Source organism: Mustelus asterias, chromosome 1, assembly GCF_964213995.1.
Source record: "Mustelus asterias chromosome 1, sMusAst1.hap1.1, whole genome shotgun sequence".
Taxonomy (NCBI): domain Eukaryota; kingdom Metazoa; phylum Chordata; class Chondrichthyes; order Carcharhiniformes; family Triakidae; genus Mustelus; species Mustelus asterias.
The window spans coordinates 166,245,808-166,272,461 of NC_135801.1; the positions used below are offsets into that span (position 1 = coordinate 166,245,808).

The 26,654-nt window shown below is 44.0% G+C and overlaps 1 protein-coding gene across 2 annotated transcripts in view; it reads left to right on the top strand.

The window, feature by feature from the left end:
- dym (dymeclin) overlaps positions 1–26,654 on the top strand; it is a 417,844-nt gene that overhangs the window by 105,558 nt on the left and 285,632 nt on the right. For both annotated transcript variants that reach the window (XM_078222397.1, XM_078222407.1), the window contains exons 9-10: positions 15,314–15,496; positions 26,230–26,408. In XM_078222397.1, coding sequence (XP_078078523.1) covers positions 15,314–15,496; positions 26,230–26,408 — 362 coding nt within the window. The remainder of the gene's footprint in view (positions 1–15,313; positions 15,497–26,229; positions 26,409–26,654) is intronic.

Here is a 26,654-nt window from a genome sequence, read left to right on the forward strand (position 1 = left end):
CTGCACCCTTTCCAACACTTCCACATCTTTCCTATAACGCGGCGACCAGAACTGTACGCAATACTCCAAATGCGGCCGCACCAGAGTTTTGTACAGTTGCAGCATGACCTCCTGGCTCCGAAACTCAATCCCTCTACCAATAAAAGCTAACACACCGTATGCCTTCTTAACAACCCTATCAACCTGGGTGCCAACTTTCAGGGACCTATGCACATGGACACCCAGATTCCTCTGTTCATCCACACTACCAAGTATCTTACCATTAGCCCAGTACTCTGTATTCCTGTTACTCCTTCCAAAGTGAATCACCTCACACTTTTCCACATTAAACTCCATTTGCCACCTCTCAGCCCAGCTCTGCAGCTTATCTATGTCCCTCTGTACGCTGCCACTTCCCTCCGCACTGTCTACAACTCCACCGACTTTAGTGTCATCCACAAATTTACTAACCCATCCTTCCACGCCCTCATCCAGGTCATTAATAAAAATGACAAACAGCAGTGGCCCCAAAACAGATCCCTGCGGCACACCACTAGTAACTGAACACCAGGATAAATATTTCCCATCAACCACCACCCTTTGTTTTCTTACAGCTAGCCAATTCTTGATCCAAACCACTAAATCACCCTCAATCCCATGTGTCCGTATTTTCTGCAAAAGCTTACCATGGGGAACCTTATCAAACGCTTTGCTGAAATCCATATACACCACATCAACTGCTTTACCCTCATCCACCTCTTTGGTCACCTTCTCAAAGAACTCAATAAGGTTTGTGAGGCACGACCTACCCTTCACAAAACCGTGCTGACTATCCCTAATCAAATTATTCCTTTCCAGGTGATTATAAATCCTATCTCTTATAATCCTTTCCAATACTTTGCCCACAACAGAAGTAAGGCTCACCGGTCTATAATTACCAGGGTTGTCCCTACTCCCCTTTTTGAACAAGGGAACAACATTTGCTATCCTCCAGTCTTCTGGCACTGTTCCAGTAGACAATGACGACCCAAAGATCAAAGCCAAAGGCTCTGCAATCTCCTCCCTAGCCTCCTAGAGAATCCTAGGATAAATCCCATCTGGCCCAGGGGATTTATCTATTTTTACCCTTTCCAGAATTGCTAACACCTCCTCCTTATGAACATCAATCCCATCCAGTCCAACAGCCTGCATCTCAGTACTCCCCTCGACAACACTGTCCCTCTCCAGTGTGAATACCGACGAAAAATATTCATTTAGTGCCTCTCCTATCTCTTCAGACTCCACGCACAACTTCCCACTACTGTCCTTGACTAGCCCTAATCTTACCCAAGTCATTCTTTTACTCCTGACATACCTATAGAAAGCTTTAGGGTTTTCCTTGATCCTACCTGCCAAAGACTTCTCATGTCCCCTCCTGGCTCTTCTTAACTCTTTCTTTAGGTCCTTCCTGGCTAACTTGTAACTCTCAAGCGCCCTAACTGAGCCTTCACGTCTCATCTTAACATAAGTCTCCTCCTTCCTCTTCACAAGAGATTCAACCTCCTTAGTAAACCACGGTTCCCTCACACGTCTGCTTCCTCCCTCCCTGCCTGACAGGTACATATTTGTTGAGGACGCGTAGTAGCTGTTCCTTGAACAAGTTCCACATCACAATTGTGCCCATCCCCTGCAGTTTCCTTCCCCAACCTATGCCAGCTAAATCTCGCCTAATCGCATCATAATTTCCTTTCCCCCAGCTATAACTCTTGCCCTTTGGGATATACCTATCCTTTTCCATTGCTAAAGTAAACGTAATCGAATTGTGGTCACTGTCACCAAAGTGCTCCCTTACCTCCAAATCTAACACCTGGCCTGGTTCATTACCCAGTACCAAATCCAATGTGGCCTCGCCTCTTGTTGGTCTATCTACATACTGCGTCAGGAAGCCTTCCTGCACACATTGGACAAAAACCGACCCATCTAAAGTACTCGAACTATAGCTTTTCCAGTCAATATTTGTAAAGTTAAAGTCCCCCAGTACAACTACCCTGTTACTTTCGCTCCTATCCAGAATCATCTTTGCAATCTTTTCCTCTACATCTCTGGAACTTTTCGGAGGTCTATAAAAAACTCCCAACAGGGTGACCTCTCCTTTCCTGTTTCTAACCTCAGCCCAAACTACCTCAGTAGACAAGTCCTCATCGAATGTCCTTTCTGCCACCGTAATACTGTCCTTGACTAACAATGCCACACCTTCCCCCTCTTTTACCACCTTCCCTGCACTTACTGAAACATCTAAACCCTGGAACCTGCAACAACCATTCCTGTCCCTGCTCTATCCATGTCTCCGAGATGGCCACAACATCGAAATCCCAGGTACCAACCCATGCTGCAAGCTCACCCACCTTATTCCGGATGCTCCTGGTGTTGAAGTATACACACTTCAAACCGCCTGCCTGCCTGCCAGTACACTCCTGCGACTCTGAAACCTCATCCATGACCTCACTACTCTCAACCTCCTGTACACCGGAGCTACAATTCAGGTACCCACCCCCCTGCTGAATTAGTTCAAACCCTCCCGAAGAGCATTAGCAAATTTCCCCCCAAGATATTGGTACCCCTCTGGTTCAAGTGCAGACCATCCTGTTTTTAGAGGTCCCACCTACCCCAGAAAGAGCCCCAATTGTCCAGGTATCTGAATCCCTCCCTCCTGCACCATCCCTGTAACCACGTGTTCAACTGCTCTCTCTCCCTATTCCTCTCCTCACTATCACGTGGCACGGGTAACAAACCAGAGATAACAACTTTGTTTGTTCTAACCCTAAGCTTCCACCCTAACTCCCTGAATTTCTGCCTTGCATCCCCATCCCTCTCCCTACCTATGTCTTGAGTGCCTATGTGAACCACAACTTGGGGCTGGTCCCCCTCCCCCTTAAGGATTTCGAAAACATTGTAGCAAAAAATTATAGCAAAATTGTAGCAAAAAATGGCAGCCAATGTGAATACAATATACCCCCACAAACACCAATTTGACTAGATATTCTGTTTTGGTGATGTGGAGAGATGAATGTTAGCCAGGGCATCGGGAGAACTCTCCTGCTCTTATTCGAAAAATGATCTTTTGATTCCATCTGAGAGGGCAGATTTGGTTTAATGTCTCATCCAAACGATGGCAGCTGACATTGCAGCACTTTGTCAGCACTTACACTGGAGTGCCAGTTCGGATTATGTGTTGAATTCTCTGAAGTAGGGTTAGAATTCCAAACCTTCTATCACAGAAACAAGAGTGCTGCTACTGACACAAGATATGGACCCAAAGGAAGCTACTAGGCAGAAACTGTTTGAAGCTAAAAGAAGCATATTGCAGCAATATATCTGACTAAACTACTGATATGTCATTAAAAATCAGGTACCCTTCACATGCTGAGGCTGCATAATTCAAATTCAACTCGCGCAATCGCATCTCTGGGCAAAAGTATCAGTCTTGTTCAGAGGCATTAGTAGAAGGCTTTCAACTGGAAACTTCAATGAAAATGTCAAAAACAGTTCAATGGATATTGTTTATGATTTTGTTTTGGAATGTCAAATATTGAATTTAAAATGTTGGCAGTTTTCAGCTAGAGATTGATTAATTTGCTCCACAGTACCACCCAATGGTCAATGTTTGCATCTTTTAAGACTCATTCAAGTTCTTTTAGTGAGTGAATTGTATCATTTTGGGGATTTTGAGAGTCAGGAAATGTGACTGGGTGAAATGTTTTAAATGGGACATTTAAAAAAAATTGCATATGTCACAGACAATTATAGATGTTAACAAGAAACATCCATGAGAAGTGTTTCCAGTTGACATAGTTGTATAATAAATATGGAATGATGGATGGAATTATACAGCAGGCAGCATAGCACAGTATCTAAAACAGATTTATTTTTCCTTAGTCAATACACTGTTTTTTCTCATTTTTGTTCTTGTATCATGCCCTATTTCTTATCGCCTCTGTGCTCCCAAATAGCCATTCTTCCAGTGTAATTCCAGGTGCTGATTCTTGCCAGTTACTGAACTTACTGAATTTACTGCATCATGACTGAGCCCGTTTCAGTTCTTAGTTGAAGTTTTTTCTTGGAGACAATGAACAGGAATCCTGGTTAATTTCATCACCCTCCTCCAAGCTGACGGGGGCTGTGATTACTGTTGTACCATGAATCACAGAATTGTTACGGCGCAGAAGGCAGCTATTTGGCCCATCGTGTCTGCACCAGCTCTTCAAAGGAATATCATGGCTTAGTGCCGTTCCCCATACCCCTGCACATTGTTTCTATTCAAATGATCATCCATTGTTTTCTTGAATGCTTCAATTGAACCTGCCTCCACCACTCTTCCAGGCAGTGCATTCCAGACCTGAACCACTCGGTGTGTGAAAGTTGTTTCTCACATCGCATTTGCTTCTTTTGCAAATCACTTTAAATCTGTGCCCTCTCACTCTTGATCCTTTTATGAGCAGGAACAATCTCTCCCTACCTACTCTGTCCATGATTTTGATTTTGGATATCTCTATCAAATCTCATCTCCGCTTTCTTCTCTACAAGGAGCACAGTCCCAACCTCACCAAACTATCCTCATAACTGAAGTCTCTCAACCCTGGAACCATTCTTGTAAACCTCTTCTGCACTCACTCCAATGAGTTCACATCCTTCCTACAATGTTGTGCCCAGAACTGTACGCAATATTCCAGCTGAGATCTAACTACTGTCTTGTATAAGTTCAGCATAATCAACTTGCTCTTGCACTGTGCCTCAATTAATAAAGCTCATAATACTATATGCTTTATTAACTGCTCTCTCCACCTGTCATGTTGCTTCCAATGATCTGTGCACATATACACCCAGCTCCCCCTGCTCCTGCACCCCTTTAAGAATTTTCCCCCTTTTTTTGTATTGTCTTTCCATGTTTCTCCAAAAAAAATGCATCACCTCACACTTCTCTGCATGATCTTCATCTGCTACCTATCTGCCATCTCCACCAATTTGTCTGACCTTTTGAAGCTTTACACTGTCCTCTTTACACTTTACAATACTTTTGTGTCATCCTCCAGCTTTGAAATTGTCCCCTGCGCACCAAGATCGAGATCATTAACATAATATCAGGAAAAGCAGGTGTTCCAATTCTGACCCCTGGGAAACACCACTACAAACATCCTTTCAGCCCGGAAAAATATCGATTGACCATTACTCTCTGATTATTCAGCTACTTTTGTATCTACGTTGCTACTGTCCTTTTTATTCCATGAGCTATAACCTGCTGTAGTATTGTATTGAATGCCTTCTGAAAGTCCATGTAGACCACATCAGCAGCATTACCCTCATCAACCCTTTCTGTTACCTCAAAAAAACTCCAGCAACTTAGTTAAATGCGATTTCCCCTTTAGAAATTCATACTGGCTCATTCTAATCAATCTACATTTTTCTATATGACTACTAATTCTATCCCGAATAATTAGTTCTAGAAGCTTACCCACTACTGATGTTAATTGATGTTGATTGTCAGCCAGCCTCGAACAGTAGACCAAACAATGATCATGGACATATCTGGCCTGGTCCAGTTCTTATACTGAGCCACAAAAAAGCAGGCGTGCTTTTTGTATCAGCTTTGCTGATTTACAGGGCATTCTATGGGCATTACAGAGGTGAACTGATGCACTTGAATGCAAAGACAGAATCCTCTCTCAAATATTTCATCATAACCTCAATATTGTGTTTTTTTAATAAGAGCTACAGTGTAAACAGAATGTGAAAAGTTCATTGAGCAGAGTATGCGATGACTACCAGCAAAACCTCGGAACGTAGCGTTGCAGTCTGATTGTGTAACTAGCTGTCGCCCCCACACTAACATTTTCAGATATCTTAGTCTTATTAAACAAGTAAAATGTTTAAAACCAAACCCCCTTGCTAAATAATCCATGTCTACAGCATGTGCTGAGTGGTTGCCAGCCTAAGTAAGTTAACTGTGTCATATGACTGGCACCAGAGCGGCTAGACCGAGGTTCCTGTATGACTGGACTGATTCCCAGAGCCTTTGGCTCTCCTTTTCTGTGCTTGGCTAGCCCTTTCTTTTCCTTCTTTCTCTCACTCTTGGCAAGGCAGCTATCTACAGCCAGGCTGGGCTGTAATCCTCACTGCAGACATACTGTCAGCCAGTTCTGTTTATCTTGAAAAGTAAATTGTAAAAGAATTTGAGGTTTTATCTGTAGTAATTTGTGAACGCACAGGAGCTTTGGTGCCACCCTATCACAGTGTATATTTTTGCTGTTGATGAAAGAGTTGTAGAGTGCATTTAACTGTTGAATAAGATTGAACTGATGTGGAACAGCAATTCCATATACAATCACACAAGACACGGAGTAGCAGCTTTCTATTTGAATTGCATGATTATCCTAATGTTCTAAATCTCTCGGGTTGGAATTACTAACTAATAACATGTTTGTGTTTTGCATTTTCCCACACTTTAAAAAGCTCAAATGTTTTGCTATATTGTAAATATTCAACCAATGGAGGTCTTTGTTGTCCTCCTTTGTAAATAGTTCTTTCCGAATAGTGTGAACCACTGTAGTAGGCAGGACTGTACTGTGTTTGTATCTGGGCTTCTTGTGTGGTTATCCTCTGGTTTTACTTCATTTTGGTGTTATATTTCAGTTTTCTTTTTGAGGCTCAAAAGATTTTATGCTGTCATTGTGATTTGTCAATTTTGCCTTCACTGGCATTTTAATCCTTAATCCTAGAGTCATAGAGGTTTACAGCATGGAAACAGGCCCTTTGGCCCAACTTGTCCATGCCGCCCTTTTTTTTATAACCCCTAAGCTAATCCCAATTGCCTGCATTTGGCCCATATCCCTCTATACCCATCGTACCCATGTAACTATCTAAATGCTTTTTAAAAGATAAAATTGTACCCGCCTCTACTACTACCTCTGGCAGCTTGTTCCAGACACTCACCACCCTCTGTGTGAAAAAATTGCCCCACTGGACACTTTTTTGTATCGCTCCCCTCTCACCTTAAACCTCTAGTTTTAGATTCCCCTACCTTTGGGAAAAGATATTGACTATCTACCTTGTCTATGCCCCTCATTATTTTATAAACCTCTATAAGGTCACCCCTCAGCCTCCTATGCTCCAGAGGAAAAAGTCCCAATCTACTCAGCCTCTTCTTTATAACTCAAGTATAATCCATCAAGTCCTGGTAGCATCCTAGTAAATCTTTTCTGCACTCTTTCTAGTTTAATAATATCCTTTCTATGGTAGGGTGACCAGAATTGCACACAGTATTCCAAGTGTGGCCTTACCAATGTCTTGTACAACTTTAACAAGGCATTCCAACTCCTGTATTCAATGATCTGACCGATGAAACCAAGCATGCCGAATGCCTTCTTCACCACTCTGTCCACCTGTGACTCCACTTTCAAGGAGCTATGAACATGTACCCCTAGATCTTTGTTCTGTAACTCTCCCCAACGCCCTACCATTATCTGAGTAAGTCCTGCCCTGGTTCAATCTACCAAAATGCATCACCTCGCATTTGTCTAAATTAAACTCCATCTACCATTCGTCAGGCCACTGGCCCAATTGATCAAGATCCCGTTGCAATTGGAGATAACTTTCTTCACTGTCCACTATGCCGTCAATCTTGGTGTCATCTGCAAACTTACTAACCATGCCCCTTATATTCTCATCCAAATCATTAATATAAATGACAAATAACAGTGGGCCCGGCACTGATCCCTGAGACACACATTGGTCACAGGCCTCCAGTTTGAAAAACAACTCTCTACAACCACCCTTTGGCTTCTGTCAAGAAGCCAATTTTGTATCCATTTAGATACCTCACCCTGAAACCCATGAGATTTAACTTTATGCAACAACCTACCATGCGGCACCTTTTCAAACAATCCTGTTGTTGCTTCTCCCCAGCCTTCTAATACTTGAAGTGTGAGGACCCACAATGATTTTCCTTCCTTCACTTAGGACCTTTTCTTGATGTTCTTGATGAAACAAAATGCTGATTCGTCACCAATTTTATCTTTGTAATGTCCTAACTCTGTTAGGGGTTGTGGGTATTAACAAAAAGAAAAGATGTGATTTGCACACACCGATTCAAGCTAACAGCAGAATTATTCTCGGAGGTCTTGCCTGTACAGAGTATAAACTGAAACTGAAGCACCCTAATTGACATCACCATCAAGTCTGAAAGATGTGCTGGTTAGGTGCATTGACCCAAACAGGCGCCGGGGTGTGATGACTCGGGGAGTTTCACAGTAACTTCATTGCAGTGTTAATGTAAGCCTTACTTGTGACTGATAAATATGCAGGTCTCGTCACCACACTATTGGAATGATGCGATTGCATGAGGGGGTACAGATGATGTTCACCAGGATGTTGTCTAGGATGGGACATTTAAGCTATAAGGAGAGACTGAGTAGGCTTGTATTGTTTTCTTTAGAGCAGAGAAGGCTAAGGGGGGAATGATTGAGGAAGGCATAGTTTTAGGGTAAGGGGCAAGAAATTCAGAGGAGATTTAACTCGGCTCTTGAAGCAATCTGAAACCACTTAAATATATAACAGATCCTCAACAATACATTTCGGCAGACGGCTTCAACCGCTGTTCCCACCTCCTGTTCACACCTCCCTTTTTCTTGACTGCTACTATGGCAAATTGTGTGTGTCCTTTCATCTTCCATGATGAAGTCTGTTAACTCAGCACCAGAGTTCAAGCTTGCTATAATATTGATTTGTATGGTTCATTATCATACCAGGCCATTGTTGTTCAGATCTGGTTATGTTCGTTTAACAATTGCTCAAATTCTAGAAAATATTCAATGAACTCTTGTTGTGGTTGGCATCTTCCTGCTTTCCTCCTACTTCTAGAGTTATACAGAATCATACAGTACAGAAAAGACCCTTTGGCCCATCGAGTCTGCACTGACAATAACTACCACTAAAGGTGCACTAATCCCATTTTCCTGCACTTATCCCATATCCTTGAATGCGATGATGTTTCAAGTGCTCATCCAAATTTTTTTTAAAGGCTCTAAGGTTTCCGGCCTCCACAACCTTCCCAGGCAGTGGATTCTAGATTCCCCCCACCCTCTGAGTGAATGTTTTTTCTCAAATCCCCTCTGAATCTCTTGCCCCTTACCCTAAAACTATGTCCTCCTCAGTCATTCCCCCCCCCCCCCCCCCCCCCAGCCTTCTCTGCTCTAAACAAAACAATCCAAGCCTATTCAGTCTCCCCTTATAGTTCAAATGCTCCAACCTAGGCAACATCCTGGTGAACGTCATCTGTACCCCCTCTCATGCAATCGCATTGTTCTAATAGTGAGGTGACCAGACCTGCATACAGTACTCCAGCTGTGGCTTAACCAATGCTCTGTACAACTCCAACATTACCTTCTTGCTCTTATACTTTATACCATAACTGATGAAAGCAAGTGTCCCATATACCTTCTTAACTATCCTATTAACCAGCTCTGTTGCCTTTAGGGATCTGTGAATAATTACCCCAAGATCCCTCTGTTCCTCTGAGCTACCCAGTGTCCTGCCATGCATTAAATATTCCCTCGTCTTGTTTCTTCTTCCAAAGTGCATCACCTTGCACTTATCAGAATTAAACAGTCTGCCACTGTTCAGCCCATCTGACCAACCCATCTATATCTTCCTGTAACATACGACCATCTTCACTATTAACCACCCCACCAATCTTGGTGTCGTCTGAAAACTTGCTTCACATTCCCCTCACATTTTCATCTATATCATTTATGTATATAACAAACAGTAAGGGTCCCAGTACTGATCCCTGTGATACACCGCTGGGCCCTGACCTCCAGTCACTCAAACATCCTTTTACCACTATCCTTTGTGAGCTATTACTAAACCAGTTTCTGATCCATCTCCCCAAGTTTTCCTGAATTCCATGTGCTTTAACCTTCCCAATCAGTGTCCTATGTGGGACCTTGTCAATAGCTTTGCTAAAATCCATATAAACTTCATCATCTGAACTTCACTCATCCACATACTCGATCACAGTTTTGAAAAATTCTAGCAAATTTGTTAAGCATGACCTCCCTCTGACAAAGTCATGCTGATGACTATTCCTAATTAACCCATGCCTTTCCAAGTGGATATTAATTCTCACCTTCAATAGTTTTCTCCAATAGTTTTCCTACCACTGATGTGAGACTCACCGGTCTATAATTTCCTAGTTCATCTCTGCCCCCTTCTTGAAAAGTGGAACCGCATTAGACATCCTCCAGTCCTCTGGCACTCATCTGAAGAAGGAGCGAGACTCCGAAGGCTTGTGCTGCCAAATAGAATTTGGACTTTAACCTGGTGTTGTGAGACTTCTTACTGTGTTTACCTCAGTCCAACGCCGGCATCTCCACATCATGACTTTCCTTATGGCCGGAGAGAAATTAAAAAATTGTGTCAGAGCCCCTGCAATTTCCTGCCTCGCCTCCCACAGCTGCCTGGGATGCTATTCATCATAGCCAGGGGATTTATCCATTTTTAAGCCTTTCAGAGCCTCCAATGCCTCCCCGTTTCCTATGTCAAACTGTGCAAGTTCCTCACAACCCCTTTTCCTGAATTCCGTACCCACTTTCTCCTTTTCCAGAGTCAAGACTGATGAGAAGTATTCATTTAACACCCTTCCAGTGTCCTGCGGCTTCACACAGACTTCTTCTTTGGTCCCTGATGAGCCCTACTCTTTCCCTGGTTAACCTCTTCACTTTAATGTATTTATAAAGTATTTTAGAATTCTACCTAATCCTGTTCAGAAGTCCTTTTTCATGCTAAAGTAAGAGACCTATATTTGTCAGTTTCCAATCAGTTGTCGGTGGGAGGCAGTTACCACCACTACCTAAAAGAGTGAAGAGGACTGGTGACATTAACCACCATCTAGAAGTGTGAAAGAGGTACAATGATGCCATTAACAGTGATAGAGGAGCAGTGGGGCCTTTCACAATGAGAGAGGAGCAACATGGCCGTTAACGGCGCACTTGCACTTTATGAATCCCAGGGAGAGAGGTCCTGTGGGGACAGGAAGGGACGACAGTAGGCATATGTATGCTTGTATATCCCAGGCCTAAACAATGAAGCTGGGTCTCCAGTCATCTTGGACCCCGTTGCCACTGGACCAAGGCCTTGCTCCATCAAGTCCATGGTCCATGGCTCATGCAATGCAAAATTGACATTGCTGTCCTAAGTGAGACCTGGTGGGCAGGGGAAAGCCAGGTCAAGCACAAGTTGGTGTTTACACCTTCTCGAAAGGTAAACCAGAAGAAGAACGGCGCCTCCATGGGGTTAACTTCACTATTAAAAACAAACTAGTTGGCTGTCTCGGAGATATTCCTTGCAGGATAAATGAACACCTGATGACTCTTAGGCGCTCTCAGCCTAGAACCAGTGTGCTACATTCCTTGGTGCATAGACCCCAACACTGGAAGCTACAGATGAGTCCAAAGAGTAATTTTACTCCAGCCTCAAACAATCGTTGGCTCGCATCCCAACAGGTAACAAGCTGATCCTCCTTGGCAAATTCAACACCAGAGTTGTAAAGGACACAAACCTCTGGTGAGGTGTAATTGGCAGAGAGGGGATAGGGAAATCTAATACCAATGGTACCCTGCTGCTGACATAGAACATTACAGCGCAGTACAGGCCCTTCGGCCCTCGATGTTGCGCCGACCAGTGGTACCAATCTAAAGCTCCTCTAATCTACACTATTCCAATATCATCCATATGTTTATCCAATAACCACTTGAACGCTCTCAACGTTGACGAGTCCACCACTGCTGCAGGCAGGGCATTCCACGCCCTTACTACTCTCTGAGTAAAGAACCTACCTCGAACATCTGTCCTATATCTCTCACCCCTCAATTTAAAGCTATGTCCCCTCGTGCTAGCCAACACCATCCGAGGAAAAAGGCTCTCACTATCCACCCTATCTAATCCTCTGATCATCTTGTATGCCTCTATTAAGTCACCTCTTAACCTTCTTCTCTCTAACGAAAACAACCTCAAGCCCCTCAGCCTTTCCTCATACGATTTTCCCACCATACCAGGCAACATCCTGGTAAATCTCCTCTGCACCCTTTCCAACGCTTCCACATCTTTCCTATAATACGGCGACCAGAACTGTACGCAATACTCCAAATGCGGCCGCACAAGATATCTAAAACATGGCCTTGTCATAACTAACACCTTGTTGCATCAGAGAGGCAAGTACAAGTAAGATTTATGCATGAGCAGTTGGAAGAGAGCTCCATCCTGAGTGAGACACAGCCAGAGTTGTTTGTGTGTATCTGGGAATTTGGAGCTCTGGGAATTCAGAGCAGAGTGGAAAGAGGTGCTTTTTGCTGTTTTTGATTCCTGACATTTTAATCTTCAGTGTGGTCTTACCCTGCTGCGGTAGAGGCTACAAGGTCCATCACGCAAACCAGCCTCCTATCCATTGACTCTGCCTATACTTCCCGCTGCCTCGGCAAAGCAACCAGTATAATTAAGGACCCCACGCATTCTCTCTCTCACCTTCTTCCGTTGGGAAAAAGATACAAAAGTCTGAGGACACTTGCCAACTGACTCAAGAACAGCTTCTTCCCTGCTGCTGTCAGACTTTTGAATGGACCTACCTTGCATTAAGTTGATCTTGCTCGACACTCTAGCTATGACTTTAACACTACATTCTGCACTCTCTCATTTCCTTCTCTATGAATGGTATGATTTGTCCGTATAGCGTGCAAGAAATAATACTTTTCACTGTATACTAATACATGTGACAATAATCAAATCAAAACATAATGGATAAATTGTTTTCCCCAATTTAAAGCTGTATTAGGAAAGGTGAGAGTTCTAGCTTTTTAAAATAACTTAAATAATTTAAGAGACTTTTTAAGCAACCTCTATACCAAGTCACCCACCAATCCACAGTGGCACTACTCATATTAGCAATGACCAGAGTAAAAGATGCTACAAAGTACATACCACCATTATAAATGCAGGGACTATAAGAAGAAAGAAAACGGATAAAAATCACATCGCCTTAGTGCCATACAACTTAGCCAGTGTGCTCCTCAGGCTTTTAAACCAATAGGATTCAATTTTGACATAGGACCAGAAGCAGTCCAGGTCGTCCACCGTGCCACTTTGCACCCCTGGCACAATGAGGATATAGTAGGATCAAATTTGTGCCTTAAGTTTTGAGTAATTAAAGGAACATGCTGAGGGCTGCATTCCATTATCGACAAATGGTCATCCCTGGTTTTCAAAGGATAGCATGTGAAATTCACCTCAGTGCTCATATACTAAATCACCGTATCAACATGGTAAATATCATCACAAAATCAAAAAAGGAATGCAACGACAAAGGCTAAAGTCCAGTATTAGTGATGAACCACAGATTATGACTCCAAATTCTTGCCATCCACTGTGTTCAGAGAAGCCAAAGCCTTGTCAACCAGCCTTAAGGGTCCGTCAGATATCACTCTCGGTAGCAGGATAAAGTAGCGCAATCTACATTCAGATAGCTTTCAATTACTTTCCAGCTTCATCAAAATCCCTGTGACTGAAGCTATGAAAACACATGATTACCGGCCGGGGGGGGGGTCAAGCCTTGAAAACAGGATACGTCATGCCCCATCAAGTTTGATATGCCCAGCCTTTGTGTCGAGATTAAGGAAATGTGGTAGCCAGTTCTCAAAAAATCTATCTAGGTGTTGGCCCTCAGCTCCTTCTGGAAAGCTGGTCACATGGACACTCCTCCTCTGGCCCTGACCGTCCAGAATGATCAGGATATCTGACATACACCATTTAGTTGATTTTCCAAGGATTGAAAGGGGGCCTCAACTAAGGAAGCTTCATTCTTGACAAAGATTCTTTCCTCCGCTTCATCAAGCTTCTTTTCGGTATTCTACAATTCAGCAATATGAGCACTGAGATTCTGTACCAAAAAGCCAGCTTTGTCATCCAAAACCTTAATCATATTGGCAATGATCATTTACAATGCCTTTGACGTTGCTGTGTCGAGAGCCCGCTCACTGCCCAAATCCACCACATTGACGGCTCGGCTCCACCTCAGCTATTTCTGACTACTTCTTTCCATCGAGGATTTTCATGACTTTGCTCAGCACTTTGTCCCAAAACTTAACCAGAAATCTTTAAGTGATATGGAGTTTTCACTCCAAGATTAGTTACTTATGGGCTGTGCATGAGGATAAATTAAAGGATTAAAAGATGAGTCACGCCAGAACTCCTGTCCTCATATCACATGATCCCCCATCTTAACTTTGATATCCTGCTTCAGGTAATATGGTTGCTGTATAACCTCCTGAGGGCTATGATTGGGCAGGATGGAGTCATTCGTATGGTTGACCATTAGCCTCTGATTTTCTGAAGCTATCAGGAAAATCATGTTCTCAATTTTCCAGCAACTGCACTAAATCACGGTGTGAATCTGTTCTCACTTGAGACTAATTATAACTGTTTTGACTTACTGTGAGTATCATGTCTATAATAATGTGAGGATTTACATTACTTCCTGCTGGTAAAACTGCTCTCGTTTTGCAATGGATTATTTTTCAACAACAAATAGAAAAAGTCAACTTATTTGCTTGCTATTTGCTACTGTGGAAAGTGGTGTCTTTTTAGGTTGGGGGAATGGGAATTGGCTGGCATTCCACGTGGTAACATAGTGGTTAGCATTGCTGCCTCACACCCCCAGGGACCCGGGTTCAATCCTGGCCTCAGGTGACTGTGTGGAATTTGCACACACTCCCTGTGTCTGCATGGGTTTCCTCCGGGTGCTCCAGTTTCCTCCCACAGTCCAAAGGTGTGCGGGTTAGGTTGATTGGTCCATGCTAAATTGACCCTACTGTCAGGGGATTAGCAGGGTAAATATGTGGGGTTACGGGAATAGGGCCTGGGTGGGATTGTGGTTGGTGGAGACTCAATGGGCCGAATGGTCTCCTATGATTCCTGGCTAAGGGGAACATAAGATTGGGCTTTGCTATGAAGATGACATTTATTTAATTTTTATTTATTGCTCAGTGTTCCAGAAACCAACATGGAAATTGTCTCACAGAATTGCTTTCTTGACATTGAATTCATTCTAATGTAAATATGTCTTTGCTTTGGTCTTGATCTGTCCTAAATAAACAGGTGATATGTTTCTGAGTACAGTCATCGTCACTTTTACCAAAAATGTTAAATGGCTTTTTAAATAACTGTGAGCTAGAAAGAACGAGTGGATACAAGACAATGGATTTATGAAGCTCTGAGGACACACTCACATTTCATTTCTCTTTCTCTTCAACAGCTGGCCTCTGGACAGTTCTTACCTTGGGAGGAGTTGGGAGTAAGGCAGCCCAGCAAGGGGATCTGTCATCTCCACTGGCTAATCGAAGTCTTCTGCTGCTGCTTGTTTTGTCTAATCTGAGCAACGGACCAGAAAGCCCAAATCCATATAGACAGTCGATAATGTCCTTCAAGAATACACAAGGTTTGTATTAAGCCTACAGATTCAGAAGAATTGTTCACCTGCTAACTATCAAACATACTTATTGCATCAACGACTTGTAAATTGTTTGCGTAATTAGGCCACACCCGCATCAGGGCACTGTTGTAGTATCGTGCTACACATGTTTGATGAGGACAGTGGCAGAACCACTTTAAATCCATTTGCTTATTACCAGAGAGTTGTGGGCCCAAGCGGCAGTTTACCAACCCTGGGAGGTGGTGTCAACTGAAGTTATTTGGGGAAGTGGGATATCATCTGAGGGGGACAAACTGGTCATCAGCAGCTGGATGCAATGTGGATCACTGATTTAGCTGCCGAGCACTTGAAGAAACTAATTGCAACATGCCAGGTTCCTGCTGTGGTGAACAAACAGTTATTGCAATGGAAGCCTCAAATCAGCGTTCGGTCTGTTATATATTTAACTGGTTGCATGATTGCGTTAAGAGCTGATCGCATGATTTGCTGGTGATGCACTGGAGTTTCACCGGTCCCTGCTTTTGAATAAAGAATTTGAATAATTTAGAAGCAACATTGAAACACCTTCAAGCATGTGGTCTGTGTATCAAGAAAGAAAGGTGTGAATTTTTCCAGACATCAGTTCAGTATTTGGCTTCTGTTATTGTAGTAAAGACCTTCATAAAACACCTAATACGATGGATGCTATTTTAGCATTATGTCTGATGAATGTAATGCAATTGAACTTCTAAATTATTAAGTTATAATTATAATTACTAAATTATTATGTCAAATTTGTTTCTAACTTAGCTACATCATTGCAGCCATTGCATTCTTTACTATGTGTGATACCATCATGCGACTGGTCAACAGAATGTGTGAAAGCATACAAAAATGTCAAAGATGCTTTGCGGAAGTCTGAAGTATTGGTTCATTTTAATCCAAAGCTACCATTATTGCTTGCTTGCGATGCTTCACCTTATGGAGTAGGGGTGGAGGTTTCACACATTATGCCTTCTGGAGACGAATCACCAAAATCCTTTGTTTCACATACTCTTGACTAGTGCTGAATACAACTATGCTCAGCTAGAAAATGATGCATTGAATATAATTTTTGATGTACGAAGGTTTCATCATGATTTATATGGTCGCCATTTCACATTCTTGACTGACCATCGACCCTTCACCACTACAAAGAACAGTACAGCACAGGAAACAGGCCCTTCGGCCCTCCAAGCCTGTGCCGCTCCTTGGTCCAACTAGACCAATCGTTTGTATCCCTCCATTCCCAGGCTGCTCATGTGACTATCCAGGTAAGTCTTAAATGATGTCAGCGTGCCTGCCTCCACCACCCTACTTGGCAGCGCATTCCAGGCCCCCACCACCCTCTGTGTAAAAAAACGTCCCTCTGATGTCTGAGTTATACTTCGCCCCTTTCAGCTTGAGCCCGTAACCCCTCGTGATCGTCACCTCCGACCTGGGAAAAAGCTTCCCACTGTTCACCCTATCTATACCCTTCATAATCTTGTATACCTCTATTAGATCTCCCCTCATTCTCCGTCTTTCCAAGGAGAACAACCCCAGTCTACCCAATCTCTCCTCATCGCTAAGACCCTCCATACCAGGCAACATCCTGGTAAACCTTCTCTGCACTCTCTCCAATGCCTCCACGTCCTTCTGGTAGTGCGGCGACCAGAACTGGACGCAGTACTCCAAATGCGGCCTAACCAGCGTTCTATACAGCTGCATCATCAGACTCCAGCTTTTATACTCTATACCCCGTCCTATAAAGGCAAGCATACCATATGCCTTCTTCACCACCTTCTCCACCTGTGTTGCCACCTTCAAGGATTTGTGGACTTGTACACCTAGGTCCCTCTGTGTTTCTATACTCCTGATGACTCTGCCATTTATTGTATAACTCCTCTCTACATTATTTCTTCCAAAATGCATCACTTCGCATTTATCCGGATTAAATTCCATCTGCCACCTCTCCGCCCAATTTTCCAGCCTATCTATATCCTGCTGTATTGCCCGACAATGCTCTTCGCTATCCGCAATTCCAGCCATCTTCGTGTCATCCGCAAACTTGCTGATTACACCAGTTACCCCTTCTTCCAAATCATTTATATATATCACAAATAGCAGAGGTCCCAGTACAGAGCCCTGCGGAACACCACTGGTCACAGACCTCCAGCCAGAAAAAGACCCTTCGACCACTACCCTCTGTCTCCTATGGCCAAGCCAGTTCTCCACCCATCTAGCCACTTCTCCTTGTATCCCATGAGCCTTAACCTTCTTAACCAACCTGCCATGTGGGACTTTGTCAAATGCCTTACTGAAATCCATATAGACGACATCCACGGCCCTTCCTTCATCAACCGTTTTTGTCACTTCCTCAAAAAACTCCACCAAATTTGTAAGGCACGACCTCCCTCTTACAAAACCATGCTGTCTGTCACTAATGAGTTTGTTCCGTTCTAAATGCACATACATCCTGTCTCTAAGAATCCTCTCCAACAACTTCCCTACCACGGACGTCAAGCTCACCGGCCTATAATTTCCTGGGTTATCCCTGCTACCCTTCTTAAACAACAGGACCACATTCGCTATCCTCCAATCCTCAGGGACCTCACCCGTGTCCAAAGAAGCGACTACGTTTGGGCCGTATAAAGGATTACGGTCGTGAACTCCTAGCCGAATATAAAGAGGGTTACTGATGTTATCTACACATGCATGCATGTTTATGCATATGTATGTTAAATTGGATAATGATGGTACCCCACATTACATGCCAATTGTGATCTATAGCTGGTGGTCTCAGTCTCAGGTTCATTAGGATAATTGCCGGTACGGAGGACTTGTCTTATCAGGAAAGGTTAAACAGGTTGGGAGTCTACTCATTGGAATTTAAAAGTGTATGAGGTGATCTCATTGAAACATATTGGATACTCAAGAGGCTGATGGTGAAATGCTGACAGGATGTTTCCTCTCATGGGAGAGTCAAGGATCTGTCTATCTCGGAAGACAATGGACTGTGCCCTAGTTGTGTATCACTTCTGGATTGCACGTTTTGTGTTGTGGCTGTCCCTTCTACACAAGGCACAGGTGAATGGCGTCGGTCGGAGATCGACTGATGCTTTTCCTTTCAGAGGGCTCTCTTTTCTGCTATTCAATCATTTCTTTTGATCTGTGTTTTCCTTACCGTGTAAGAGTTTTAACAACACCAGGTTAAAGTCCAACAGGTTTATTTGGTAGCAAACACCATTAGCTTTCGGAGCGCTGCTCCTTTGTCAGATGGAGTGGAAATGTGCTCTCAAAAAGGGCACAGAGACACAAAAATCAAGTTACAGAATACTGATTAGAATGCGAATCCCTACAACCAGCCAGTTCTTAAAGATACAGACAATGTGGGTGGAGGGAGCATTAAGCACAGGTTAAAGAGATGTGTATTGTCTCCAGACAGGACAACCTGCAAGTCCAGGAGGCAAGCTGTGGGGGTTACTGATAATGTGACATAAATCCAACATCCCAGTTTAGGCCGTCCTCATGTGTGCGGAACTTGGCTATCAGTTTCTGCTCAGCGACTCTGCGCTGTCGTGTGTCGTCACACGTCACAGCTTGCCTCCTGGACTTGCAGGCTGTCCTGTCTGGAGACAATACACATCTCTTTAACCTGTGCTTAATGCTCCCTCCACCCACATTGTCTGTATCTTTAAGATCTGGCTGGTTGTAGGGATTCGCATTCTAATCAGTATTCTGTAACTTGATTTTTGTGTCTCTGTGCCCTTTTTGAGAGCACATTTCCACTCCATCTGACAAAGGAGCAGCGCTCCGAAAGCTAATGGTGTTTGCTACCAAATAAACCTGTTGGACTTTAACCTGGTGTTGTTAAAACTCTTACTGTGTTCACCCCAGTCCAATGCCGGCATCTCCACATCATGACTACCATTTTCCTTACCCTTCCTGCCTTCTTGCCTCCAGTCAGCAGCAATGACTTCCATGCATTGACTTTGATCCTGATCAACTTGAGGTCTCGCATGAATTGCAGATGTGGGTGACCTGTTGGTCTCAAGCCAATAACAATGTCGCCATAGAGCCTGCTTTTGGGGATGCAGCCATAATTCATTTGGCGCACATGACCCAACCATTCGGTCGCTGCTGAACTGAGAGCAAACATGCTGGTTATCTCTGTACAGTGGTGTAGTTCCATATTCAACACTGTCGATGCTTCACTACTATAAAGGAGGCTGCTGAGGACATAAACCTGATACATACGCAGCTTTGTATTTTTGGTTAGTTTGCTGTTGCTGCACACTTGACCTCTTCAACATGACAGCTACAGCCTTGGCAATCTGGTGCTGATTTTGGCATCAAGGGACAGGTCGCAGGTAATACAAGGTATATGAAGCTATCAATGACCTCCATGAGCTTCCTGATGTTGATCGAAGGTGGAGTCTCAATGATGTGGCCCAAAACTTCTTTGATGCTGATTGTCAGTTCTAACTCCTTGTAGGCCTGGGAGAACCGATTGACAAGCTGCTGTAAGTCAGCTTCAGTATGGGATACTAATGCAATGCACCTGCAAACAGCAATTCATGGGACAGGACATAATGTACTTTGGTCTTGGACACAGTCTTGTCAAGTTCATAGTCATATAGGTATATAGCACATAAAAAGGCCCTACAACCCATCACATCTGCACCATTCAAAGCCAAACCGCCCAGATATTTTAGTCCCACTTTCCAGCACTAGGCCTATTGCCTTGCATGCTTTGGCATCGCAAGTGCACGTCTAAATACTTCTTAAATGTTATGAGGGTCTCTGCCTCAACCACCCTTTTAGGCAATCAGTTCTAGACTCTCACCACCCTTTGAGTGAAAAGGTTTTTCCTCACATCCCCTCTAAACCTCCAGCCTTTACCGTAAATCTATGCCCCTAGTCATTGATCCCTCCACCAAGGGAAATGTTTCTTCCTGTCAACTCTGTCTATGTCCCTCGTAATTTTATACAGAGTTTATATAGTTTGATAAATTGAACATCACAAAATAACATTGCAACTACTAGTGCTCTAAATTCTGCTGAGCATTCAGTGTACTTGCATAAAGTTTAAGGTATGTCAATGCAGCTAGACCATGTGGAATGTGCATCCTGCAGGATGCAAGTGCAAAGTTTCCTTGATGAGTACATGTGCAGGAAATGAAACCAGTTGCAGAAACTTGAGTTCCGGGTTGCAGAACTCGAGCAGCGGTTGAAGTCTTTGTGGTGCATCCACAAAGCTGAGGATTAAATGGATAGCATCGTTAGGGAGTGGTCATACCACAACAGACAAGTACACAAATCGAGAGAGAATGGGTGACTTCAGTAGAGAAACAAGCAAGTAGTGCAAAAATCCACTGAGACTATCTCGCTCTCACCATTTTCCATTCTGGGTACTGGTGAATGAGATGCTTCCTGAAAGGACTGTAGCAAGAGCCAGGTTCATGGCACCATAGGTGGCTCGGCTGTTCAGGAGGGGAGGAGGAAGGCGGAAATGCTATAGTGGTTGGAAATTCCATAATTAAGGGAGCAGCCTGGGATGGTGGGACTCAACTGCACTCGCCACATTAGCACAGTGGCTACAAGAGCAGGTCAGAGTCTAGGAATACTGTGGCGAGTCGCTCACCTCCTGACTCCCCAAAGCCTATCCACCATCTACAAGGCACAAGTCAGGAGTGTGATAGAATACTCCCCACTTCGCTGGATGGGTACAGCTCCAACACCACTCAAGAAGCTTGACACGATCCAGGACAAAGCAGCTCACTTGATTGACACAACATTCACAAACATCCACTCCCTCCACCACCGATGCTGAGTAGCAGCAATGTGTACTATCTACAAGATGCACTGCAGCAATTCACCAAAGATCCTCAGACAGCACCTTCCAGACCCATGACCACTTCCATCTAGAAGGACAAGGGCAGCAAGTACATGGAAACATCACCACCAGCAAGTTCCTCTCCAAGCCATTCACTGCCCTGACTTGGAAATATATCGCTGTTCCTTCGCAGTCATTGGGTCAAAATCCTGGAATTCCCTCCCTAATGGCATTGTGGATCAATCCACAGCACATGGATTGCAGCGATTCAAAAAGACGGCTTACCAGCACCTTCTAAAGGGCAACTAGGGATGGGCAATAAATGCTGGCCAGCCAGCGACACCCAAGTTTTAGAAAAATTTGTTTGTGGGACATGGATGTCACTAGGTGGCTAGCAATTATTGCCCATTCCTAGTTGCCCGAGGGCAGTCGAGAGTCAACCACATTGCTATGGCTCTGGATTCACGTAGGCCAGACCAGTTAAGGATGGAAAATTTCCTTCCCTAAAGGACATTAGTGAACCAGATGGGTTTTTCCGACAATCGACAGTGGTTTCATAGTCATCAGCAGATTCTTAATTCCAGATATTTTTTTATTGAATTCAGATTCCACCATCGGCCGTGGCCTGATTCGAACCCGGGTCCCCAGAACATTAGCTGAGTTTCTGGATTAATAGTCTCACGATAATACCACAAGGCCATCAACTCCCCACGAATGAATAAAAAAAGAGAGATCGAGTCAGTTTGGATTTTAGTTTCGCTAGAGTTCAAAAGAATGAGGGGAGATAGAAACCTAGAAAACTACAGCACAAACAGGCCCTTCGGCCCCACAAGTTGTGCCGAACATATCCCTACCTTCTAAGCCTACCTATAACCCTCCATCCTATTAAGTCCCATGTACTTATCCAGGAGTCTCTTAAAAGTCCCTACTGAGTTTGCCTCCACCACCACTGACGGCAGCCGATTCCACTCGCCCACCACCCTCTGTGTGAAAAACTTCCCCCTAACATTTTCCCTGTACCTACCCCCCCGCGCCTTAAACCTGTGTCCTCTCGTAGCAGCCATTTCCACCCTGGGAAAAAGCCTCTGAGAGTCCACCCGATCTATGCCTCTCAACATCTTATATACCTCTATTAGGTCTCCTCTCATCCTACGTCTCTCCAAGGAGAAAAGACCGAGCTCCCTCAGCCTATCCTCATAAGGCATGCCACTCAATCCAGGCAACATCCTTGTAAATCTCCTCTGCACCCTTTCAATCTTTTCCACATCCTTCCTGTAATGGGGCGACCAGAACTGCGCACAGTACTCCAAGTGGGGTCTGACGAGGGTCTTATATAGCTGCATCATTATCCCAGATCTCATTGAAACCTATAAAATTCTAAAATGACTAGACGTGGTTGATGCGGGAAGGATGTTCCCGGTGGTGGGGTGTCCAGACCAAGGGATCATAGCCGAAGGCTACGGGGTAAACCTTTTTGGATTGAAATGAGGAGAAATTAGAGTGGTAAGCATGTGGAAATCTCTACCACAGAAAGCAATTGAGGCCAAAACGTTGTACGATTTCAAGAATGGGCAAAGGGGATCAAAGGATCTAGTGGGAAGATGGGGATCAGTCTATTGAGTTAGATGATCAGCCATGATAATGAATGGTGGAGCAGTCTCGAAAGACTACCCTCGCCCCTATTTTCCATGTTTTATGTATATGTAAATGTAGATGCGACTCCAGGATGGTATGTTTCCCCCCTGGTGCCAAGGTCAGGGATATCTGAGCAGCTGCAGGACATTATTTTGGGGACAGCTGATCAGCCAGATGTCGTGGTCCAATGACATACATAGGAAAAGGGATGAGCAGATTTTGGGGAATTAGGAAGGGAATTAAAAAGGAGGACCTCGAGCAGTAATCCCAGGAATACTCCCACTGCCATGTGCTGGTGAGCAGAAGACAGGAAGATTGAACAGTTCAACACGTGGCTGGGGAAATGGAGTAGGGGGGAAGGTTTTAGATTTCTGTGGCTTTAGGACAGGTTTTGGGGCAGGTGGGACCAGAAGGATTACACCTTAACAGGAATGGGACCAATGTCCTCGTGGAGAGGTTTGCTTATGCTGTTGAGGAAGGTTTAAACTAGATTGAAAGGGGAATGGGAATTGAGGGGAAATTCAGAGTGGAGAGGAGAAAAACTGGCAGTGGGAGTAGAGATAATTAAGCAATATGGAGGATATATCAGAGAATTGTGCCAAAGTAAACAAAATACGCAAAGTGCTTGATAGCATTAGAACAGGCAATAGTAAGTCATTAGATTGGGCCAGAGATAGGATGAAAGTGAAAAAGCCCACATCAGGCTCAATGTGTATGCATTTCTTTAAATTTGTTCAAGGAATGTGGGCTTCACTGTCTAGTCCAGCATTTATTGCCCATCCCAAGTTGCTTGTGACAAGGTGGTGGTGAGCTGTCTTATTGAATCACAGCAGTCCTGCGGTGTTGGTACACCCACAGTGCTGTTAGGAAGCGATCCAGGATTTTGACCTAACCACAGTGAAGGAGTGGCAAAATGTTTCCAAATTAGGACGGTGAGAGATTTGGAGGGAAACCTCCAAGTGGTGGTGTTCTTGTGCATCTGCTGCCCTTATCCTTCTAGATAGTAGCGGGTTATGGGTTTGGAAGGTGATGACTGAGAAGCATTGGAGGGATCCTGCACGTGGTATACACACACCTGACACTGTGTGTTGAAAGTGGAGGGTGTGAATGTTTGTGGATAGGGTGCCAATTAAGCGGACTGCTTTGTTCTGGATGGTGTCAATCTTGAGTGTTGTTGGAGCTGCACTCATCCAGGCAAGGGAGAGTATTCCGTCACACAGCTGATTTGTGTCTTGTAGATTGTGGACAGACTTTGGGGAGTCAAGAGTTGAGTTACTTGCTGCAGGACTCCTTGACTCTGATCTCTTGAAGCCGCAGTATTTATATGGCTAATCCAGTTCAGTTTCTGGTCAATGGTAACCCTAGGATGTTGATGATGGGGGATTCGGTGATGGTAATACCATTGAATGTTAAGGGGCAAGGGTTAAATTCTCTCTTGCTGGACATGGTCATTGCCTTGCATGTGCGTGGCACAAATGTTACTTGCCACTTGTCAGTCCAAACTGGGGATATTGTCCAGGTCTAGTTGCATCTGCTTCGCTATCTGAGGAGTTGCAAATGATGCTGAACATTGTGCAAACATCAGCGAACATCCCTTCTTCTGACCTTGGGATGGAAGGAAGGTCGTTGATGAGCAGCTTAAGTGGTTGGACCTAGGATGTTATCCTGAGGATCTCCTGCTGCGATGTCCTGGAATTGAGATGATTGACCTCCAACAAATACTACTTCCTTTGTGCTAGGTATGAGTCGAGCTAGTGGAGAGTTTTCCCCCTGATCCCCATTGACTCCAGCTTTGCTAAGGCTCCTTGATGCTATACTTTGTCCTATGCGGCCATAATATCAAGGGCAGTCATTCTCTGGTGTGTCAGCTCTTTTGTCCATGTTTGAACCAAGGCTGTAATGAGGTAAGAGCTGAGTGACCCTGGCGGAACCCAAACTGACTGTCTGCGAGCAGGTTATTGCTGGGCAAGAGCACTTGCTTGCACTGTTGATGACCCCTTCCATTACTTTAGTGATGATTTAGTGAAATGGGAGAGTAATTGGCTGGGTTGGAGTTGTGCTGCTTTTTTTGTGTACTGGAAATACCTGGGCAATTTTCCACTTTGCCGGGCAGATGTCAGTGTAGTAACTTTACTAGGACAGCTGGCTAGCGGTGCGACAGGTTCTGGTGCACAAGTCATCCATTATTATTGTCGCAATATTGAAAAGTTTACTTATTAGTCACAAGTAAGGCATACATTAACATTGCAATGAAGTTATTGTGAAATTCCCCTAGTCACTATAGTCCGGCACCTGTTCAGGTCAATACACTGAGCTAGCACATCTTTCAGATTTTGTGAGGAAACTGGAGTGCCTGGAGGAAACCCACAGAGCCCATGCCTTTGCAGTATTCAGTGCCTTCACTCATTTCTTGATATCACAGGGAGTGAATTGAATTGGCTGAAGACTGGCATCTGTGATGCTGGGAGCATCCATAGAAGGCTGAGTTGAATGCAAATGCATGGGGTGTGTAAGGTTGGCCAGCTCCAGGCACAGGTTGACAAATTGACTTGGATGCTATTGCTGTAAGAGTGAGGGAGAAAGCGGCACAAAAATCAACAGGAAGAGAGAAGAAAAACATGAACAGGTTGAGGGTTTAAAAAAACAAAATTCAAAATGAACATGCAAGAGATGCACAGTGTATTCATCCATCTGGATGAAAATGCAGTGCCACAGGGTGCTTGCACTGTTCTCCTCTTCCACCCCAACAGCCTGTGTATTTGTCCAGCCATTTTCCACCACCTATAAAATAGTCCCATGCATTTCGAGCATATTTCTCCAGTATCTATCCCTTCCTCAGATTTCTGTTGAGGTTTGAAGCCTCTGTTATAAACATAGGAAATAGGAGCTGCAGTAGGCTATTTGGCTCTCTGACTCTGCTCCGCTATTCAACTTGATCATGACACATATCTACTTCAACGCCATTTTGTTTCTCTCATTTAACAACTCTACTTTTAGATGCCTTTCAGTTGACACCTTGCATTGGAAGTAAGGGGGATGTAATACCTGTCTATTTATTTCCTTCCATAGCAGGTTCACAAAGTGTCTTCCCTGCATTGGGGTTACCAAACATGCACTAAATTACTAATTAACTGAGGTGATAATATGATGTGCTAACTATGTAGTTTTTCATTTGTACTAATAGCAGTATAAAATTACAGTCAAGAACAGTGTTGAAGTCCCATTTTGCCCGATACTTTTTTTAACTTGTCGTAATCCTTCATTTCAGATAATACTGCCATTCAGTCACCAAACTCCTACTGCTTCCAGATAAATTTCAACAGTTTGTACACAGCACTGTATGAGCAGCAGAAATCTGACCAGGCCACTCTTCTGCTGTATACCTTGCTGCATCAGAACCCGAATGTGAGAACATATGTGTTGGCCCGTACTGATGTAGAAAATCTGGTGAGTGTGCTTTAGACTTTGTGCAGTCACAGATTAATTATGCTGTTCCTGAATTTCCTTTCCTCTGATAGTGCTAACTCTCCCTAGAGTTGTATGGGCTAAGGCCAACTCGGGCTGAAATCAGTACAGATGAGAAATAAAGCTTATACCTTCTATTCAGCATGGCCAGATGCGACACTACTTGATGTCTTTATCCACTAAGCCATGGGGCTCATTGCATTGTCGGTGCAGTCCTAAATATGTTTC